The sequence below is a fragment of the Podarcis pityusensis genome (genome assembly GCF_964106645.2).
Source record: "Podarcis pityusensis genome assembly, chromosome: 1".
Taxonomy (NCBI): Eukaryota; Metazoa; Chordata; class Lepidosauria; order Squamata; family Lacertidae; genus Podarcis; species Podarcis pityusensis.
In genome coordinates, this window is record NC_138028.1 from 120,074,062 (window position 1) to 120,093,553 (window position 19,492).

General features: G+C 43.0%; 1 protein-coding gene across 1 annotated transcript in view; it reads right to left on the bottom strand.

Annotated features, from left to right (window-relative positions):
- Positions 1–19,492, bottom strand: part of UBR3 (ubiquitin protein ligase E3 component n-recognin 3) — a 90,510-nt gene that overhangs the window by 62,840 nt on the left and 8,178 nt on the right. The window contains 14 exon segments of the mRNA XM_080973305.1: positions 880–932; positions 1,034–1,162; positions 2,073–2,162; positions 2,268–2,333; positions 2,676–2,762; positions 3,549–3,682; positions 4,261–4,440; positions 5,091–5,319; positions 7,177–7,307; positions 10,419–10,485; positions 15,403–15,452; positions 16,032–16,178; positions 17,519–17,677; positions 18,423–18,562. Coding sequence (XP_080829431.1) covers positions 880–932; positions 1,034–1,162; positions 2,073–2,162; positions 2,268–2,333; positions 2,676–2,762; positions 3,549–3,682; positions 4,261–4,440; positions 5,091–5,319; positions 7,177–7,307; positions 10,419–10,485; positions 15,403–15,452; positions 16,032–16,178; positions 17,519–17,677; positions 18,423–18,562 — 1,662 coding nt within the window.

Sequence of the window (19,492 nt, forward strand, 5' to 3'; positions counted from 1 at the left end):
CTCTGCGCAGCGCCCCTTCAGTGAAGCGGGAGGAGAAACGGAGCCCCTTCCATTTCTCCTCCCGCTTCGCTGAAGGGGCGCTGCGCAGAGAGGGAAAACTTTGCAGCGCCTCTCCAGCGAAGCGAAGCCTGGAGAGCAAGAGGGATTGGTGTGCACCAACCCCTCTCACTCTCCAGGAATCAGGCGGCTATCCGCAAGCCTTCGGAGCGCAGCGGGAACTCCGGGGGCTTCAGGCGGCTATTCCTCTGCATGTGCACAAGCTGTTTCCGGTGCTCCTCCGACCTGGAAGTGGGTCCCCACGCCGCACCGCACTGGTAAGAGTGGGTGGCAGGGGCCTGGATAAACGAGGGTCTCGGGCCTTATCCGGCCCCCGGGCCGGACGTTGGTGAGCCCTGCTTTATTGTGTCTGCTGCTGACGACTACAGATTTATCCCTGCTTGTAGATTTATCTTAATACCACTTCCTTTTAAACACTCTTCCAATTGTTCCCACTCACTTGTTACTATCTTCCCATCATTATTTCTTCTTTTGGCTGCCGTACATACTAGTTCGATGTATTCTATTAGTTTAAGCAGCCATTGGTCCTTTGTTGGAATAGCCTTCTCTTTCCGCATTTTTGCGTACACTATTCTTGCAGCTGCTGTTCCGTATAGAAGTAAGTTTTTAACTTTGTTTCCTGACCTACTATTGCTAACTGGAATGCTTCTGGTTTTTTGGGGGAAAGTGCACTTTTTAAATTTGTCATATACCATTACCCAGATTTTTTTTTTTGCAAATTTGCACTGCCACCACATGTGAATTAAAGAGCCCCCCTATGGTGTATTTAAACCACAAGGCAGACATTGCTTAGACGGTGTGTTCTTTTCAACAGTATCTTACCTTTCAAAAACTGAGGAAATGAAATAATCTGGGTCAAGTCTTGAAGCGCAAACCTGTTTTCGGGGGGGGGGGGGAGAAAATATATATGTTAGTTATTACTGTTTAGCTATCTAATAACATAGAGCAGATGAGGTTACAAAAAGTACTGACCTACCTGTAACAGATAAATGTCAGGATCAATCATGGAATTACAGAAGTGGGACTGCACATAAGTCATGGCTTGTCCTTTAATCTGCAGGCCGTTCCTTACCCACATATTACTATGGATTTCAGAGAGGCTTGCCTATCAGAAAGAGCAAAAAGAAAGCTGTTTCAGCTCAACATGCTACCTGTTGCTTAGGCATACTATTTTGCAGTGTTAAGAACTTGAAAAGCTGAGAATATATTTTTGTAGCTGATCACACAGCTTTTTGCAGAATATTTCAATCCGTGGTGGCACACTAGACTTCGGAGGCACTGCAAAACCAACATAGCAAACATAGCAATCTTTTTCCCCTGTGACTTTCACTAATACATAGGATGCCATCCAGACACAATGTCAGCCACAACCAAGGATGTAATCACATTTTTAACTGCAACCACTGAGCAGTTGTTCCACAGGATCTGAATATTTTCCCTGCTTATTTATACCGTCTAACTTTTTTCTGTGTTGTTCTCAGATACACTCCCGCTTTTGGCCTTCACTTTACCTCTTGCTAATTCAATAGAATCACCCAAAAATTTCTCACTCATTATTGTGATCCATATGTGGAAAACAAAGAGTGCTGTACATACAATGTGGGAATGAACTTGCAGTTATTCAGATATCCATGCCCTTAGCACTCAGTTACATTCAGCCACAAATCAATGGCCTCTAGTGGTGAAAAACTGTCTGAGGCAATGAACCATGAGTGAAATCCAATGTAGATACAATGGGGCATCTCCTTCCTTTTCTCTCCCTTGCATCCCCACCCCCCGCCCCCAATTTGCTTTGGAGGATTCGGAGAGCCACCAAAGCATCTTCTGAGGCCACACAAGAGGCTGGAGGGGGGAGAGGAGAAACCAAAAATTCCCATTGTGCAAGCAAATTTCTGTATTGACTGTGGATGTACGTAATTGGATGTTACCCTCTGTATCTGCTCGCTATTTGCGATTACCGCTTGACACATCACAGAGGTGATACATGCAGAGAGAAAAATACTTGGCCAACTTACCTGAATCTGAAGTGGGTGAACCATGAGCTTCATCAACATCTCCTGGTCTGGAAGGAGGGAATCGAGATCTAGCTCTTGGCATTTAACAGCCTACAAACAAAATATGTACATATTTGATCTGGACGTGTCTACCTAAATAATGCCTCTTCCCCCCCCCCCAAAAAAAACCTATTCTGCAAAAAACCATTCATTTACCTTACTTAGAAACATGGCATAGTAACGATGCAGAGGCAGATGAAAAGTGACCTGATTAGGAGTAGGCTGCAATGGAAACAAAGGTCGCTTACAATTCAAAGGAATAAACAATTCCATTTTGCACACTATTAAATCACTCATTATTTCCTCTCGTCTGGTAAAACCCAAAACTTTGACACACGCACATACACTTCTGCTTTTACTCCAGAAATTGTGACGCTGCACTCTTTTATTGCTACAGACACAAAAGCAACCCTCCACCGGGTAGCTTGGCTCAGGGAAATCTCTTGCAATAAGAGAGGGTGGAATGGAGGTGCGTGCAATATAGGTTTGAAGGGAAGATGCTTCCAAATTTTAAAAGAAGACCCTACTCCGTAATGCAAAGTCAAATACATTAGACACACAAACCTCATCCACAAAGTTGATAGCATCAAACCAATCCTGGAGTGCTTCTAGGCAGTATCTAACAACGTTTCGTGTGTATTCCTGCGTCTCCTGAAGCGGGATACAAAGGTTGCACAAATGGAAAAATGAACTCTCTGAAGTTAAACGACACAGCAAAATTTGCTAGAGGGTGCAAGCAACCCTTCCCTTTCCTCTCCTCTCCCAATGTATAATTTGGAACCTGAGTCCTGTTTCTAGTCTCACCTCATGTACACCCTCAGGGTCGAGAACCAATATTTACTTATGGATATGATCGGCAATCTGATATCTGGGGGAGGGGGATGTTTCAACCTACTGATAACAATTATACAATACTGTGCGATCAAAGTAAAAGAAACAGAAACCAAAACGAAACCATGGTCTCTGACAACAATTCTTCAGGAATGTTAACTCATTCTGTGCTCTTGGCAGTGGGGGCTGAGAGAATAAATGTACTTTCAAACTGGAGTCACTGGACCTGCATTTCTCTGTTTGATAAAAAGGCACATTTCTGAAGGACTTCCATCAAAAACATGAAAGCATTCTATTTATTATTCGCACAACATAACTAATAAAGCACCTGAACACATTTTCAGTAACAGGACAACAGATTAACGAGCATACCCTCAAAAGGAGTTTTACTGCTCACCTTGACGAATATAGTTGATTAAATAAAAATTTAAGGGTGTTAAGCTAAGAGCACAATGCTATCATATTAACTGCAAGGTACACAACAGGCACGGGGGTGTGTGTACCAACTTAACACAAGGAGAGTGTACAACTTTCTAAAACTGCATATTTCACATTTAAAATATTTAATCACTAGAGAACCAAAGGGGGAGGTAGTGCTCAGCTTACCCTGATTTTGCAGTGTGATAGTAGCCCCCACATTGGCTGGGCACAGGCCTCAAGCTCAGCGGCAAAAGCAGCATAGTAGGTCTGAGATTCAAACTCAACATGCTCATTAAGTTCTCTCTTGTTTAAATTCATTCCTTAAAAGATCAAGACAAAGTTGCACAAAGTTACAGCTAACCAGTACACCATCTTTTCCGCACCGTATACAATTCAAACACCCAGAAAATGAAAGTTAGTCATCAAACCCCTATCTAAGGTAAAAAGTAAAGGACCCCTGGATGGTTAAGTCCAGTCAAAGGCTGGGGTTGTGGCACTCATCTCGCTTTTCAGGCCGAGGGAGCCGGCATTTGTCCACAGACAGCTTTCTGGGCCATGTGGTCAGCATGACTAAACCGCTTCTGGTGCAATGGGACACCGTAACAAGTGCCAGAGCGTACGGAAACACCGTTTACTTTCCCGCCACAGCGGTACCTGTTTATCTACTTGGACTGGTGTGTTTTCGAACTGCTAGGTAGACAGGAGCTGGGACAGAGCAACGGGAACTCACCCCATCGCGGGGATTCAAACCACCAACCTTCTGATCGGCAAGCCCAAGAGGCTCAGTGGTTTAGACCACATCGCCACCTGCATCCCCTAAACCCTATCTAGGTATATATAGGTATATATAGTTGGACAGTCAATACTAGGGCACATAATTAGCAAAAGTGACGCATACCTTGGAAAAATGATACAAAATTCATCCATGTTACTAATAGCCTGTGGTCTTCCAAAAATTTCTTAGCCACGCTCTGGTGTGAAAGGATATTTATAAAGTCGCTGACAAGTGGCCAGTAGGTGTTGTTCTTGAGTAGAGCTTCCCCACAGTTCACTACTACATGCAAACTGTTTTCCTCATCTAAAAGGCAAGTAAAGTGGTTTTGAAGACATAAATGTTAAGACTGCCAATGTTAAACATACACACTGATGGAGCGTGCAAAACAAAGCTTCTACCTGTATCAGTACTTCCTCATTCACTTTACAACCACCTTCCTTGTTTCTCCCAAACCTCACAAGGTGTCTGCATGCTAGTTAAGTTCCATGCGGACTTCCCGGATGCAGTGAACTCTGAATCTGGTCTTTATGTCTAAGACTACAGCAGTAATGATCATCTCCAACATTTTCTCTCTTTTACACAAAGCAGTCTCTCTGTCTGCATGTTCTGGTAGAGGAATGGAAGGGGAAGGATGATAGGGCTGTTTTCCTTCTATTTTAGCCATTTTTCACTCTTTCAGCTGGAAAGCTTAAAACAGACCCTCCTCCACTATAGCCCACAGGTGGGTAAACTGTGGCACTTGGGTCTAATTTCATGGGAGTGCAGAGGATGGGGAAACAAGCGGGAAAGAAGGGAACAGGGTAAGAGAGACGAAAGGGTGGCCCACCTTGGACTCTAGCCCTGTCAACTGCTAGCATTGCATCCCCCTTACAGAAAGAAGCCTAAATACAGGCTGAGAATATTCTGTGTGTGCCTCTCTAGTGCTCTTAAAGCAAATTCTGAATTCGACTCACCTTGCAGCTCACTTTTAATAAGGCAACTCTCCATCATGTACAGTAGGACAGTAACCATAATATCAAGCAGCTGGCATTCCTCTGTCACTTGGCGTGCCAGCTCCTCATTGCTGAACAATTGGACACTAATATGTACTATTCTGTTAGACATGGTATCCGATTCATGGCTTTTCTTCAGGGTTTTCATAATAAAAGCGTAGTGCTGCACAAAAGTTTTAGTAAAAGCAATCTGCAGGGTATAAAATAAAGGTTAGCGTTACCATTTGCATTCCCAACCCCCGAACAAGTCTCAATAAGAAGTGTTACTGAAAGTATATTAAACCAGTTGTTGCACAAAACCAAGACTAGGATGCCATGCAATGCAATTACTTTCCAAGTACATGTGGCCCAATCCAATTATTTCAATGTACTTTATGTGTGCCTCACTCTGCATTGTATCAGACTATACTTCTGCTAACATGAATGCTTTTTTAAAATCTGTTAATGAGGACCAAATGTCCAGGTAAGTATCATCTAGAGGACACAATGGGCATGTTGGTACAATTACATCTCAATGTAACCAGGTGGAATATGAACAAACCTTCTGCCCCTGAACACAGTCATTTCACTTCAATTCTGTGTCCAGGGCAGCTATCTACCAGCTCCATCTGGTACGCAGGCTGAGACCCTACCTGCCCGCGGACTGTCTCGCCAGAGTGGTGCATGCTCTAGTTATCTCCTGCTTGGACTACTGCAATGCACTCTACGTGAGGACACCTCTGAAGACGACCCGGAAACTACAACTAATCCAGAATGCGGCAGCTAGACTGGTGACTGGGAGTGGCTGCCGAGACCATATAACACCGGTCCTGAAAGACCTACATTGGCTCCCAGTACGTTTCCGAGCACAATCCAAAGTGTTGGTGCTGACCTTTAAAACCCTAAACAGCCTCAGCCCAGTACACCTGAAGGAGTGTCTCCACCCCCATTGTTCAGCCTGGACACTGAGGTCCAGCTCCAAGGGCCTTCTGGCGGTTCCCTCATTGCGAGAAGTGAAGCTACAGGGAACAAGGCAGACGGCCTTCTCGGTAGTGGCACCCACCTGGTGGAACGTTCTCCCATCAGACGTCAAGGAAATAAACAACTATCTGACTTTTAGAAAAACATCTGAAGGCAACCCTGTATTGGGAAGTTTTTATGTCTAATGTTTTACAATTTTTACTGTGTTTTAAGCTTCCCAGAGTGGCTGAGGAAACCCAGCCAGATTGGTGGGATATAAATAATAAAATTATTATTATTACTTTGCACAAGGAAACAAGCCAGGAAGTCTTCAGCTAAGTATAGTTTCCTGTTACAACCCAACCAGGAAACAATGGTTAATGTATCTGGAACAAGCTAGGAATTGTGAATTGAATTGTGGCTTCATATCCAGTTAGCCATAGTTTGCTGATTCAGATGAAATGGAAAACCTAGAGTTAACAGAAGACTTGCAGGTTTATAAGTCAATCCGGCAAAGAAAGAGAATCTGCTATGTGAAAGGGGAATGAGCCTTGTTCGTAATGCAGCTTATTAAGCAGTCTGAACTGGCACCTGTTATCATATATGGCAAGCCCTTAAGAATAAGTTGGAGCTATCCAAAGCACTCAAGCGCTAAGAAACCATCAAATGTGTACAAATCTTAACCTTTTCTTGTGGGCTCCATTAACGGTTGAAATTTTGCACTGTGTTTCAGAAAACTAAAGGGGCAGCTAGTTTCCACATCCTAGCTCTGCAACTCAAAGAACAGTAACTGCAAGCTATTGCATGCCAACTGTGAGGAAGCACCAGCTACAGAGACAGCACTCCTTCCAATTATGGCTCATAAAAGAAACAGGCATTTTTACAGGTTTTTAAATTTGTTCCTTCTAACTTAGGCTGAGCTATTTATGTTCTTTTGCACTATTTTCAACCAGCAACCTTATGCTACTGTAAAAATAAATAAATGTGGCATTCGAAGATGTTCTGCAATACCTACCCCGTGCCCAATGCAAACTGCAATGGGGAACTGTATGCAAACTGAAGCGGGGAAGTGTTCTGACAGGAAAGGAAAGAGGAAACACACAAATACCTTATAATCCTGATCTGGAAGCATGTTGAGTAAGAAAGTTACCATCTTCTGGGGAAATTCATATTTTATTGTCCAAAATAATAATTCTTCTAGAAAACATTTATGCTTCAAAACATCCATAATGGATTGATCTGTACAAAAACAAGTAATAAAATTGGAAGGAGGTTGTTAAGAAGTATTGTTAACTCTTTAATATTTTTCTACTAACAAAAAAGAAAAAGTCTGGAGTTTATTACTAAGAGAAAAACTAGATTGGGCAAATCAGTACATCTGGCTGGCCCAGGGAACTTTATTTTCAGAGGGTTGTTGTTTTTTTGCAACGAAGACTTCAGTACAAATCTTCCATACAATTCAAATCACACACAGCAACTACAAACCCCATCATATAAACAGGCCGGTGTTTTTCATCTCATCTGCTCAAAGCTTAAAAGCCTGCTTAAGAATTAGGTACCATAGTTGCAGAAAATGGAGGACAGGAAGAAAAGTGTACACAATAGCTTGCTGATCATTCATAGTGAATAATTAAAGGTTACAGATACAGGAGGATACAAGCAATGATCTGCAACCTGCAGGTTGCCCACTGTGCTGGGGCCACTTATCTGGTTAGAATTTGGGCACTGGTTAGAATTTCAGCTTTATTCTGTTCCTATTATTCTACCGAAGTCAAGGCCCTCCAAACCCACAATCTTGTCCTAAAGTAGATCCAGCAAGCATTAAAAATCAAAACACACACTATATACCCTTTTCACACAAAATAGCCTACTGTTTTTAAAAAGTACTGTAAAAAGGTGCATTTCTGAGTACTGTAAAGTAATAGAGAGAAAACCAAGACATATCTAAATTAATTGTTTTTCCTAACTACTGATGGCTGAATGGCTTGTGGAGGGTTGTCTTTAAGGATAACAAAGTGAGCATAATAATACTGAGAACCGGCACAACACATCCATCAACTGCAGTTTGACACAAACCATATCCATGAAAACGATGTGCAAATTATACTAATTGCATGCCATCTGGCAGCTAGGTTACAATCTTTTCTTTCTTTTTTTTAGACAGTCATCTTTCATGTCTTGTCACATCATTCAGTGCAATTCTGAAGGGGTCAGCCGCTCATAACAATTTGCACCGAGGTTTCTCAAACAGCAGGGACCCGTCAATGCACCCCGGGGCAATTTCAGAGGGGCCTCAGTGTGCCCAATGCTAGTCGCTTGCCTGTCCTGCCCCCAAAGGTAAAGAGTAAAGGGGATCCCTGACCATTAGGTCCAGCCGTGACCGACTCTGGGGTTGCGGCGCTCATCTCGCTTTATTGGCCGAGGGAGCCGGCGTACAGCTTCCGGGTCATGTGGCCAGCATGACTAAGCTGCTTCTGGCGAACCAGAGCAGTGCACGGAAACACCGTTTACCTTCCCGCCGGAGTGGTACCTATTTATCTACTTGCACTTTGACGTGCTTTCGAGCTGCTAGGTTGGCAGGAGCAGGGACCAAGCAACGGGAGCTCACCCCGTCATGGGGATTTGAACCGCCAACCTTCTGATCGGCAAGTCCTAGGCTCTGTGGTTTAACCCACAGTGCCACCCGCGTCCCTTGTCCTGCCCCCTAGGTAAGGTAAAGGTACCCCTGCCCGTACGGGCCAGTCTTGCCAGACTCTAGGGTTGTGCGCTCATCTCACTCTATAGGCCGGGAGCCAGCGTTGTCCGCAGACACTTCCGGGTCACGTGGCCAGCGTGACAAGCTGCATCTGGCTAGCCAGCGCAGCACACAGAACGCCGTTTACCTTCCCGCTGGTAAGCGGTCCCTATTTATCTACTTGCACCCGGGGGTGCTTTCGAACTGCTAGGTTGGCAGGCGCTGGGACTGAACGACGGGAGCGCACCCCGCCGCGGGGATTCGAACCGCCGACCATGCGATCGGCAAGTCCTAGGCGCTGAGGTTTTACCCACAGCGCCACCCACGTCCCACTGTCCTGCCCCCTAGCCCATGCCAAAGCTTTCTAGTTGGACCAATGCCTGGAGCTCTATGCTTGCTGAGTGAAAGTGAAAGTGGCCAGGAGAATGGAGGAAGGGAAGGGAGGCCTCCAGGGGTGTTGCTGAAGAGAATTAGAAAGTGAGATATTATAATTATAATTATTAGTGATAAAATAACCTGAGAATAGAAAGGAAGGCACTAGAGAGTAAAGCTGCTAAAGGAGGAAGAAGTGAGGGGGAAAGGAGCAGAGAGGAGGGATGAACAAAAATGATTGGGGGGGGGGTTGAAATAAGGTACAGAAATAAGGTACAAGTTGAGTATGAAAGGAGAATCATGAGAAGAAATTACAAGGTGAAAAAGTTATGGGGAATGGATAAGGAAAAATATAATAGAAAAAGACTTTTCCATGTAGACCCTCTGGTTCAGCAACCTCTGCCTAAAACAGAGGTGGTGAGTCACAAATACCTCCAGATCAAATGTCTGTACAGTGGTATCTCGGGTTACATACGCTTCAGGTTACAGCCTCCACTAACCCAGAAATAGTACCTCGGGTTAAGAACTTTGCTTCAGGATAAGAACAGAAATCATGCAGTGGCGGCGCAGTGGCAGCGGGAGGCCCCATTAGCTAAAGTGGTGCTTCAGGTTAAGAACAGTTTCAGGTTAAGAACAGACCTCCGGAATGAATTAAGTACGTAACCAGAGGTACCACTGTACTTAGCTCGTAGAAAGCTGAGCCATGGAATTCCTTGTCCCAAAGAAAATATTGTGTAATACACACACACACACACACATATACATACACACACAAAATTACATTTTAAGGGTTGTATTAAACACTGCAGCTCTGCTGCTACATCAGGTTTCCATGCATACACCAGAATTTCCTCTTCTGCTCTTGTCCTCTCCAACCCCCAAGGAACCCTCAAAATCAGCTCCAGAGAGTTGGGGGACCTACCAAAGAAGATTATGGGGGGATGTGGCAGTGGGGGTGTGTGGAGAAGAAACAAAAGCCCCGTATGATACAACTCTAAGAACTCTCTTCATTGTTCGATCAAGGGGCATTTTGCAAACTTACTGGCCACTTATAGGAAACATATGCAAACAATACAAGACACTGGTGGCAGCAGTGAATTCTGGTGAAAGTATGTCATGCCGGCATATTTCTCAGTCTTTTCTCATACTGCGTTCTTCAGCCAAGACTGATCAAAAACTGATCAGGCTTGGTGACCTCAAGATACAAAAACACAAAAGTAGCTGACAAACTATATGCCATGTACCTTTGGTGCTGCTGCTTAGTTTTACCCTCTTGCGTTTTCCCACGTCTTGGCCACCATCTTGGTCCTCCTGAGATATGGAAAGAGTTTGAGAGTGGATCAATATAAAATGTCTTACTGTCAAAGACTATATATGCTATGAATATGCTTTTCAAAGAAAAAAGAATGAAACAAAGGAACGGTTTAATTATTGCAGCAACTCATTCCAATAATACTGTAGGAACTCAAACTCTTAATAACATATTCTTCATTGGATTGGTCTTCATAATCTTCCTTAAACATTCCTTCCGCTGCTTCTAATTATGTTTACAAATGCATAATCTGATCTATGGGGATTTGTTATTGTTGTTATTTGATTCTCTATGAATTGACTTCAACTTGTGGCTTTAGAACCAAAACAAAGAATGGCACATCTTCCAATTGATTTAATGGTTTTATTCAAGTTCTGGAGTTAAAGGTATTACATGTCAGTTGCCCCAATCCTAAATATATTTACTTGGATGCAAATACTGTTAGTTTCAATGGCACTTGCTTAGAAACATGCACACTTAGAAACGTGTGCACAGCCTAAGTAGAAAGCAATCATAAAACATTTGAATGCTTAAATAGTATTAGTATTTTCTAATAATTAATTTTATTCAGCAGCACAATGAATAAAATGAACATACTTGGCACCAGTATGTTGAAAGCTTGGATAACAGAAAGCTATTTGGGTGGCATCTGAGTGGTAAGTCTTTCCTAGTAATCTATCCTCCCTAGATGGCAACCATATATACCGTATTTTTCGCTCTATAAGACACACTTTTCCCGTCCTAAAAAGTAAGGGGAAATGTGTGTGCGTCTTATGCAGCGAATGCAGGCGGGAGGCTCTGTCAGCGCTCCCTTTAAAGAGCCACGTGGAGTGTGTGTGCGGCTTTTCCAGAGGAGGGAGTAGGGCTGCCCAGAAAAGCCCCCAAGAGCCGCGCTCCCTTTAAAGAGCGCATGGCTCTTGCGGGAGGAAAGCCAGTAGGCTTGTTTTTGCAGAAAGCCAGGAGGGCAAGAGGGATCTTTTGCGCTCCCTCTTAGCTCAGGATGCTTTGCCTTCCTTTCTTATTTCTTGTTTTCCTCCCCTAAAAACTAAGTGAGTCCAATCGTCCGGTGCGTCTAATAGAGTGAAAAAATACGGTAACTATGCATCCCTTGCTTGTTCTCACAGTCTTGACTATTATCACTAGAGGATGTCTCAAATCCAGCTCCTCCTCGTACAGGGATTGGGGGGACGGGGACAGCTTTTATGTCCCCAGAGCCAACTCAGAATACTGTAGTCACTTAAGACTGCAAGAATTGTGAACTGTGCAAATGGGAGGAATGGGAAAGAAAGACCTCTCACATAGATTTTTTTTGGCCTCTCGTGGGAAGTCTGTCTTCATATGCAGTACCTGCTCACCAATATGTGGCAACACAGAAGTATACGGAGGCAAAAACAGTTGAAATACATCAATGTTTTAAGGAAAGCAGAAGCAACAGAGTACTTTTTACTTGCTCGCAGATAGATGCAACTAGATCCGCTTAGTATTTGCAGAGTTGAAAATGGAGACTCTGATAAAACACATGCAACTGAAGAATTTACTAGTATCTCACCAGATGTCCTTGTTTTAGATTATTTACATGCAGAAGCCTTGAATGAGACATGTAAGTGCTAACTCACAGTTTTCTGGATAAGATTACAAGTGTGTTATTTGAGACCTTGACTTTGCTCTCTCATAGGCAAGTGCTCTTTGGTTTAATTAGCTTGCCCATAATATGCATTTTACATCTACTTCAGAGAGAGATATACACACAGGATTGTATCTAGTTGTGGTTCTGCACTAATGGAAACCATTTCTGATAATGTAAGGAAGGGTACATAACTTTTGCTAATCCTCGCTATCCACTACAGCCCTCTGCCATATCTCATAACGGGAGGGTCTCCTAAGCTCCAGGAGCAGCTCTGTGTAGCAGAAGACTATAGTGAACCGAGGGGGGTGGGGTGTTAACGGGAAATTAGGTGCTCTGTCTTACACAAGCAAGAGTGCTTTTTGCTGGTACAAACCACTTCTTGGTTCAACACGGGCACAGAGAAATGGGTTAATAAGCTGTGATTAACAAAAATTGGGTACTCTTGCCTTGCACAAGCACTTTTTGCTAGTAGACATTATTGGATATGCACACACACAGGTTAATAAACTAGTTACAGATAGGTAGCCGTGTTGGTCTGCCATAGTCAAAATAAAAAAAAATCCTTCCAGTAGCACCTTTAAGACCAACTAAGTTAGTTCTTGGTATGAGCTTTCGTGTGCAAGCACACTTCTTCAGATACACTGAAACAGAAGTTGCCAGATCCAGATCTCAGCTATCTGCCAATCTCCCATTCCCACCACCCTCCTGAGTAATACCCCTCCCCACCTTCTCACTATATAGAAGGATCTGGCAACTTCTGTTTCAGTGTATCTGAAGAAGTGTGCTTGCACACGAAAGCTCATACCAAGAACTAACTTAGTTGGTCTTAAAGGTGCTACTGGAAGGATTTTTTTTTATGTTAATAAACTATTTAGTGATCTGCATCCACTTAAATGCTAGAAAGGCAAAATTAAATAATGCAGCCACCAGCAAATACAGTGGACACTCGGGTTGTGAACGTGATCCGTGCAGGAGGCACGTTCACAACCTACAGCGTTCTCAGCCTGCAGTGCCGTGTCTGCGCATGCGCAAAGCGCGATTTAGCACTTCTGCGCATGCGCCAAAACCAGGAAGTAACCCGTTCCAGTACTTCCGGGTTTGGCGCGGTGTGCAACCCGAAAAGTGCAACCTGAAGAGTCTGTAACCCAAGGTATGACTGTATAAAGCACTTAGATTTGTTTCCTGTACCATTTAATTACTTAAGTTTCTTTATTTGAAAATTCCCATATTTGCATCTTTTATTGAAATGATCCCGCATCTTTCCTTCCCAACACCACAAGCAGTAAGTCAGGGGGTGCTACCCTCCTATTCCCACTTCCCCCTGTTAAGATCATTGTACCAGATTCCTGTCTAAATCCTAACCTTACATATTCCTTCCTTCACAATAAACTGAGCAAATATGAAGTGTCGTAAGTATCATTTTTAGCTGGGCCTCATTAATTCAGGGATTTAAGTTCACCTTCGGTTACACTGCCATTTTTTAAAAATAGCTTTGTTTTTAAAAACTGTGAAAGTACGGCAGCACTTTGAAACACATTAGCTTATAAATAGCACTGCTAAAAGCAATAGCAGACTCTGCTGCACAAACAACAACAAACTTCTAATAAATAGTTCTGGATATAAACCAATTATTTCCCTCCTCCAAATCTGTGTAATTACAGCTCAGCATTAACCAGAAATCATGTGCAAATGTTATAAACATGCAACATGTTCATTTTGCAATTACATCTGAAAATGACTCTGAAGCGGCCATCAATATGTTCATTTTGTTCCTGAAGCTGAAAAAAAATCGAAAATACTGCAAAAAGTTTTGAACTAAGGTTTTCAAACAAAGATACTTTTCTTTTCTTTTTTTGCATTTTATTCTGGCAACTTTTACTGCAGCCTGTTATGCAGAAATTGAGTTCATAAAGCTTTTCCTAGCACTGATATCAGTATCAATGAAAGGTTCACTGGTTATACAGTCATACCTCGGGTTGAAGTTGCTTCAGATTGAGCACTTTTGGGTTGCGCTCCGCAGCGACCCGGAAGTAACGGAACGCGTTACCTCCGGGTTTCGCTGCTCGCGCATGCGGTAAAAATGACACCACGTGCATGCACGGAAGCGGCAAATCGCGACCCGCACAGACACGGGTTGTGTTTACTTCAGGATGCAAACAGGGCTCCAGAACGGATCCCGTTCATATCCAGAGGTACCACTGTATCCTGTTAAGTCAGGCTACTGTTAAGAACCTTTTATTTTGAAGATGGACTATTATTTGCCATGGGAGATTCCCGTCATTTACATGCTAGAAAAATAGGACTTCAGCATCTAAGTGTACGAAAAACTGGAGGATGCACACAGTTGCAGCATATGACTCCTGGTTGTATGCAGATGTGGGAAGAGCTTCAACAAAATCTTTCCTGTCCAGTCGCCAAGAACCCAGTTCTAGATTAGAACCAGAGACGGAACTACTGAAACAGCAGGCCCTTTCCCCAATTTCCCACTTTTCTCACTTTACTCCTCTTCTTTACAAGGTAAAGGGATCTCAGGAAGATGCTTATTCAGCATCTAATCTAGCAACTTTACAGAGTCCTACGTCAGGTTTACAAGAGCTCTCGGGAAACATCTGCAACTCATAGGTACTTTAATTATTTCTGTTTTAAAAATGTGTATATATAAACACACATATGTTGCTAGTTATTCACCTAGCATAGTTAACGTGCAGAACAATACCATGCGCGCCTACTCAGTGTTCCAATAGGACTTACTTCCAGTTAAATCCTAAGCATGCTTTCTAGGAAATAAACCCCACCAACCTCAGCAGGACTTCTGAATAAACATACTTAGGAGTGCCCTGTTAGAAATAAGTATACCTATCCTACCAGTTCTAAGAAAAGGAACCTGGTTAAGAACAAGCCGTTGTTGTCAATACGAGAGCACTAGAAAGATGCAGTTGAAACACAACCTTCGCTGCATTAACACTGGTTAAAACCTGCCCCAGCATGTGAATCTGACATAGTAATGAGTTAGCGTTATTTCCAGAAGTTGCTATATACACTCCGATCCCCAGTGTTGCTAAAATTAGTTCAACGAAAGCAGTATTAACAACAACCCTCCCAGGGGAGAAAGCAGAGAGGGACTGGCCCTACATAAATACAAAGAGCTGTGTTTTCTGCTTAATGGCTTATAGGGCTGACACCACCAGTCTACAGTACGTGTTAGCAAAGGCAAGCATGATAAAAATTAGGGTATTTCAACTTATTTCACATATTATTGTGCTTTATTTTATTTCTGAAGAAATCTCACCTCATCTGAAGAGTCACCTTGCCCTGAAGCTGGCGTAGCACCTGCAAAACCTTGAGAAATTAAACATTAAATTATCTTTTCTAATTCACACACAGCTAGACAAAAGAATAATCAGATAATTTCATAAATACCCCCCCCATCTATCTCTCCATGTATATTTGGATTTATCTTTCGAGCATGGGCTGCATTAGGTCTAGCAATATTGGAATTAAAATACTAGGAGGAAAATGGTAAATACTTCAGGAAGTGCTACGTGTGGTTTGGGACAATGCCTGGAACAGTGCAGAAATGCATGTTGCTGGGGTAGTGCTGCTGCTGATAATGAAATGTGACCTTGTGCCACACAGTTACTAAGCACTCATTCAAACTTACACATTTTCTAATGGATAGGATCAAAGGGACCCAAAGCTTCCATTTGCAGTTTACGTCTGTAAGAATTGAGATACTCCCCCACTGTAGCAATTGAAAAGGGGTTCTGTTTTCCTCTCTGTATCTGCTACTGTGTAGTTTCGACTGCATTCTGTCAATTATTTCAGAAGCAGACCTGTGGCAATGCTGTAAGTCTAAGAAGATTCTTCAAATAACAAATATATTTTTAAATAAATAAATAAATAAATAAACAGAGAGACCTTGAACTACTGAAGAGCTTGCTCCTCCAGCTGCTTGCTCCTGCCCTCCACATGCAGCCTTGTCTTCAGGAAATGTGAGTCCAGAACCTTTCAGAGCTACAAGATACTTCTCGTGGCTTTTCTTGGCACATGCATTTTCTGCACCACCTGGAAGGTATTTCAAAAGGTTTGCGTTCACTCTAGGGACCAGCCTTACCAAGCCTTATTGTAGGGGTAGCCACCGGTCTGCAGATGTGGTGGTGTGCAGCTGGTCAGGGGCTGCATGCCAGTGGGCAGGGCAGGGCAGGGCCTGGCATTCCTCCACCTTGCACACATATTCTCCCCACCTCACAACAACAGTTTACTCTTCCCCTTTGCAGCTGCATCAGGAACTCTGATGCAACTTTGACCATTAAAGTCTGCATGCCACCCCCAGTAATCCTGATGCAGCTAAAAATTCTGCCCTCACACTGCTGTCGGCAGTGCAGGGGTTGCAATTTCAGCTGCACTGAGCGCTCTGGGCAGGCAGATCAAAGCCTGCACTCCACAGCCATCCCAAGGCAGCTAAAACTGCTGCCCCCCCCCCCCGCTTAGCAGCACTGTTACAGCAACCCTTCCACCACCGCCCAACTGACAGCAGATCAGATGCAGAAAGTGAACTGGGCTTCCTGGGGCTTAGAAGGCTGCACTACGAGCAACCAAGGAGAAACACAAAGCCCTTGAGTTGCTCACGTGTGCCTTGTAGCATGAAATGGGTTAGAAATAAAGAAATAAATTTAGCCCACAGAATTAAATACATTTTGGGCTTTGCAACACAATAAATGTCCTATAACACATTTGATGCATGGGATTCACATACTTTGGCTCCCAGTACGTTTCCGAGCACAATTCAAAGTGTTGGTGTTGACCTTTAAAGCCCTAAACTGCCTTGGTCCAGTATACCTGAAGGAGCGTCTCCACCCCCATTGTTCTGCCCGGACACTGAGATCTAGCACCGAGGGCCTTCTGCCTGTTCCCTCACTGCGAGAAGCAAAGCTACAGGGAACCAGGCAGAGGGCTTTCTCCGTAGTGACGCCAGCCCTGTGGAACGCCCTCCCACCAGATGTCAAAGATATAAGCAACTACCTGACATTTAGAAGGCATCTGAAGACAGCCCTGTTCAGGGAAGTTTTTTATGTGTGCCATTTTAATGTATTTTTAATTTTTGTCGGAAGCCGCCCAGAGTGGTTGGGGAACAAATAATAACTTATTATTATTATTATTCCTTCAAGCAGTGTTTTCAATGTGCTTTGTCATAAGGAAAATTTGACTCCTCTGTTGGCAGCACACCTGCAACTACCACAAGACCAGTGTGGAATTGTAGTTGTGTGTCACAGACTGTGACATCACCGGCAATAATAAATGCCACTCCCTTCTCCCATGCCCACACTATTTTGTGACTTTTTAAAGTACAGAATGGATGGTTAATACAAAAAAACTCCTCAAGACGTAATAACACACCAACTCACCAGAGCTAAGATCTTTATAGAACTGCTGATTTGTCAAAACCTGAGTAAGGACTGAACGCATCGCTCCTCCCATTTTTGTCAGATCTTCCAGAAATGAAATGTGGGATTCCAATATCTGAAGGACTTTGTGAAGGTCTTTTTCTGATGGAACATCAAGAACTGTAAAACAAACAAGCAAGAAGTTTGTAGCAGATTGAGCAAACCGTTCTAGCAACTTTGTGGCTCCTTACTTGTTACGACATGACCCCATCCCAACAATTAAAATTTTAGATTATACACCCCTTGCTGATTACAATATTTGTAAGAGACATAAGCTGCTCACATCTCTATGAGCAATAAAGGAAGAAAAAACAGTAATAAACTTTTTTTAACCAAGCAACTGGCTTTTCTTTTCCTTTTATATTCAAGACAGGATGCTGGAAGTTCTTGTTTCCTTTCCACAGAGTGATGCCTTTCATTCCCTCAATTCTAACATTATCAGGTATCTAAATTCTTCCCTTACACTCTATCATTATGGCTCTCAGTTATCTTAACCTCTATCCCAGCGTTCACACCATGGCTTACTCCACTCAAAGTATAATTCTCTCCCACTCCACTCTCTTCTGTGTAACCCAGGACAATCTGCATCAACTTTCTCTAGGATTTCAGCTTTTCTCCCATTTTGCAAAATATAAGGAGTTGCTTACGTGGGTGGCAGGGAGCAGACTAACCTCAGCTTCACTGATCATATTCAACTTCACAATCCTGACAATCACACTTTATTAAAAGCCCACTTGCAATTCACCAACAGTTTGAAATCATCCTTACCTTCAGAACAAAACAGGCCGTCACAAAAATGAAACTAACAACACTGAGAATCTGCCTTGTGAACTTTCCCCCCCCCAAAAATTAATAGCATCCATACCTGGTTCATCATAGCCTTCCCGTAAGTACTGAATAAGACAGAAGATGAATTGTGGAAGAACTAGTTCTGACATTATCAACAGATCTTTTGGAACAGACGGAACTTCTGAGCTTGATTTTATCCGATGCCTTTTGCAAAACCTACAAATAAAGTTATACAAAGTTATACTCAGCCACCTAATTAATAACAAAGAACTGATAGTTGCTAATTTTGAAACCCCCCATGCTATGGCTGCGTATGTAAACATAAGCTAAGTAGGGCTTTTTTCAAGGGGAACTAGTTCAGGCACCTCTCAGGTGGGCACCATTGCCATTCTGAGAGAATAAGGGAGGTTTTCCAGCACTCCTTTTTCTAGAAAAATAGCACTGATAATAATATAAAAAGAGCATAATGGGTCCAGCATCCTGATGTCACAGTGGCTAACCAGATTCTTACAGAAAACCAAAAGGCAGGACATGAGTGCAACATCACTTTCTTTCCTTGCAAGTTCCAATAACTGATATTCAGAAGCACAGCCATTGTTAGTACCGTATTTTTCGCTCTATAAGACGCACCAGACCACAAGACGCACCTAGTTTTTGGAGGAGGAAAACAAGAAAAAAAAATTATTCTGAATCTCAGAAGCCAGAACAGCAAGAGGAATCACTGCGTAGTGAAAGCAGCAATCCCTCTTGCTGTTCTGGCTTCTGGGATAGCTGTGCAGCCTGCATTCGCTCCATAAGACGCACAAACATTTCCCCTTAATTTTTAGGAGGGAAAAAGTGAGTCTTATAGAGCAAAAAATACGGTAGTTGCCACTGATTACCATGTCCTCCATGAAACTGTCCAATATTATTTTAAAGCCTTCCATGTTGGTGACTACCTTGTGGGAGCAAATTGTACAGTTTAACTGAGTGAAAAGGTACTTTCTTTTGTCTGCCCTGACTCTTCCAACATCCAGATTCGTTGGATTTCCCCAAGTTCTGCACTGTAAGAAGTGAAAGACCTTTCTCTATTCACTTTCTTCACACCAAGCATAGTTTTACTCACCTTTTCTCTAAACTTAAAAACGCCAACTGTTGTCACCTTTC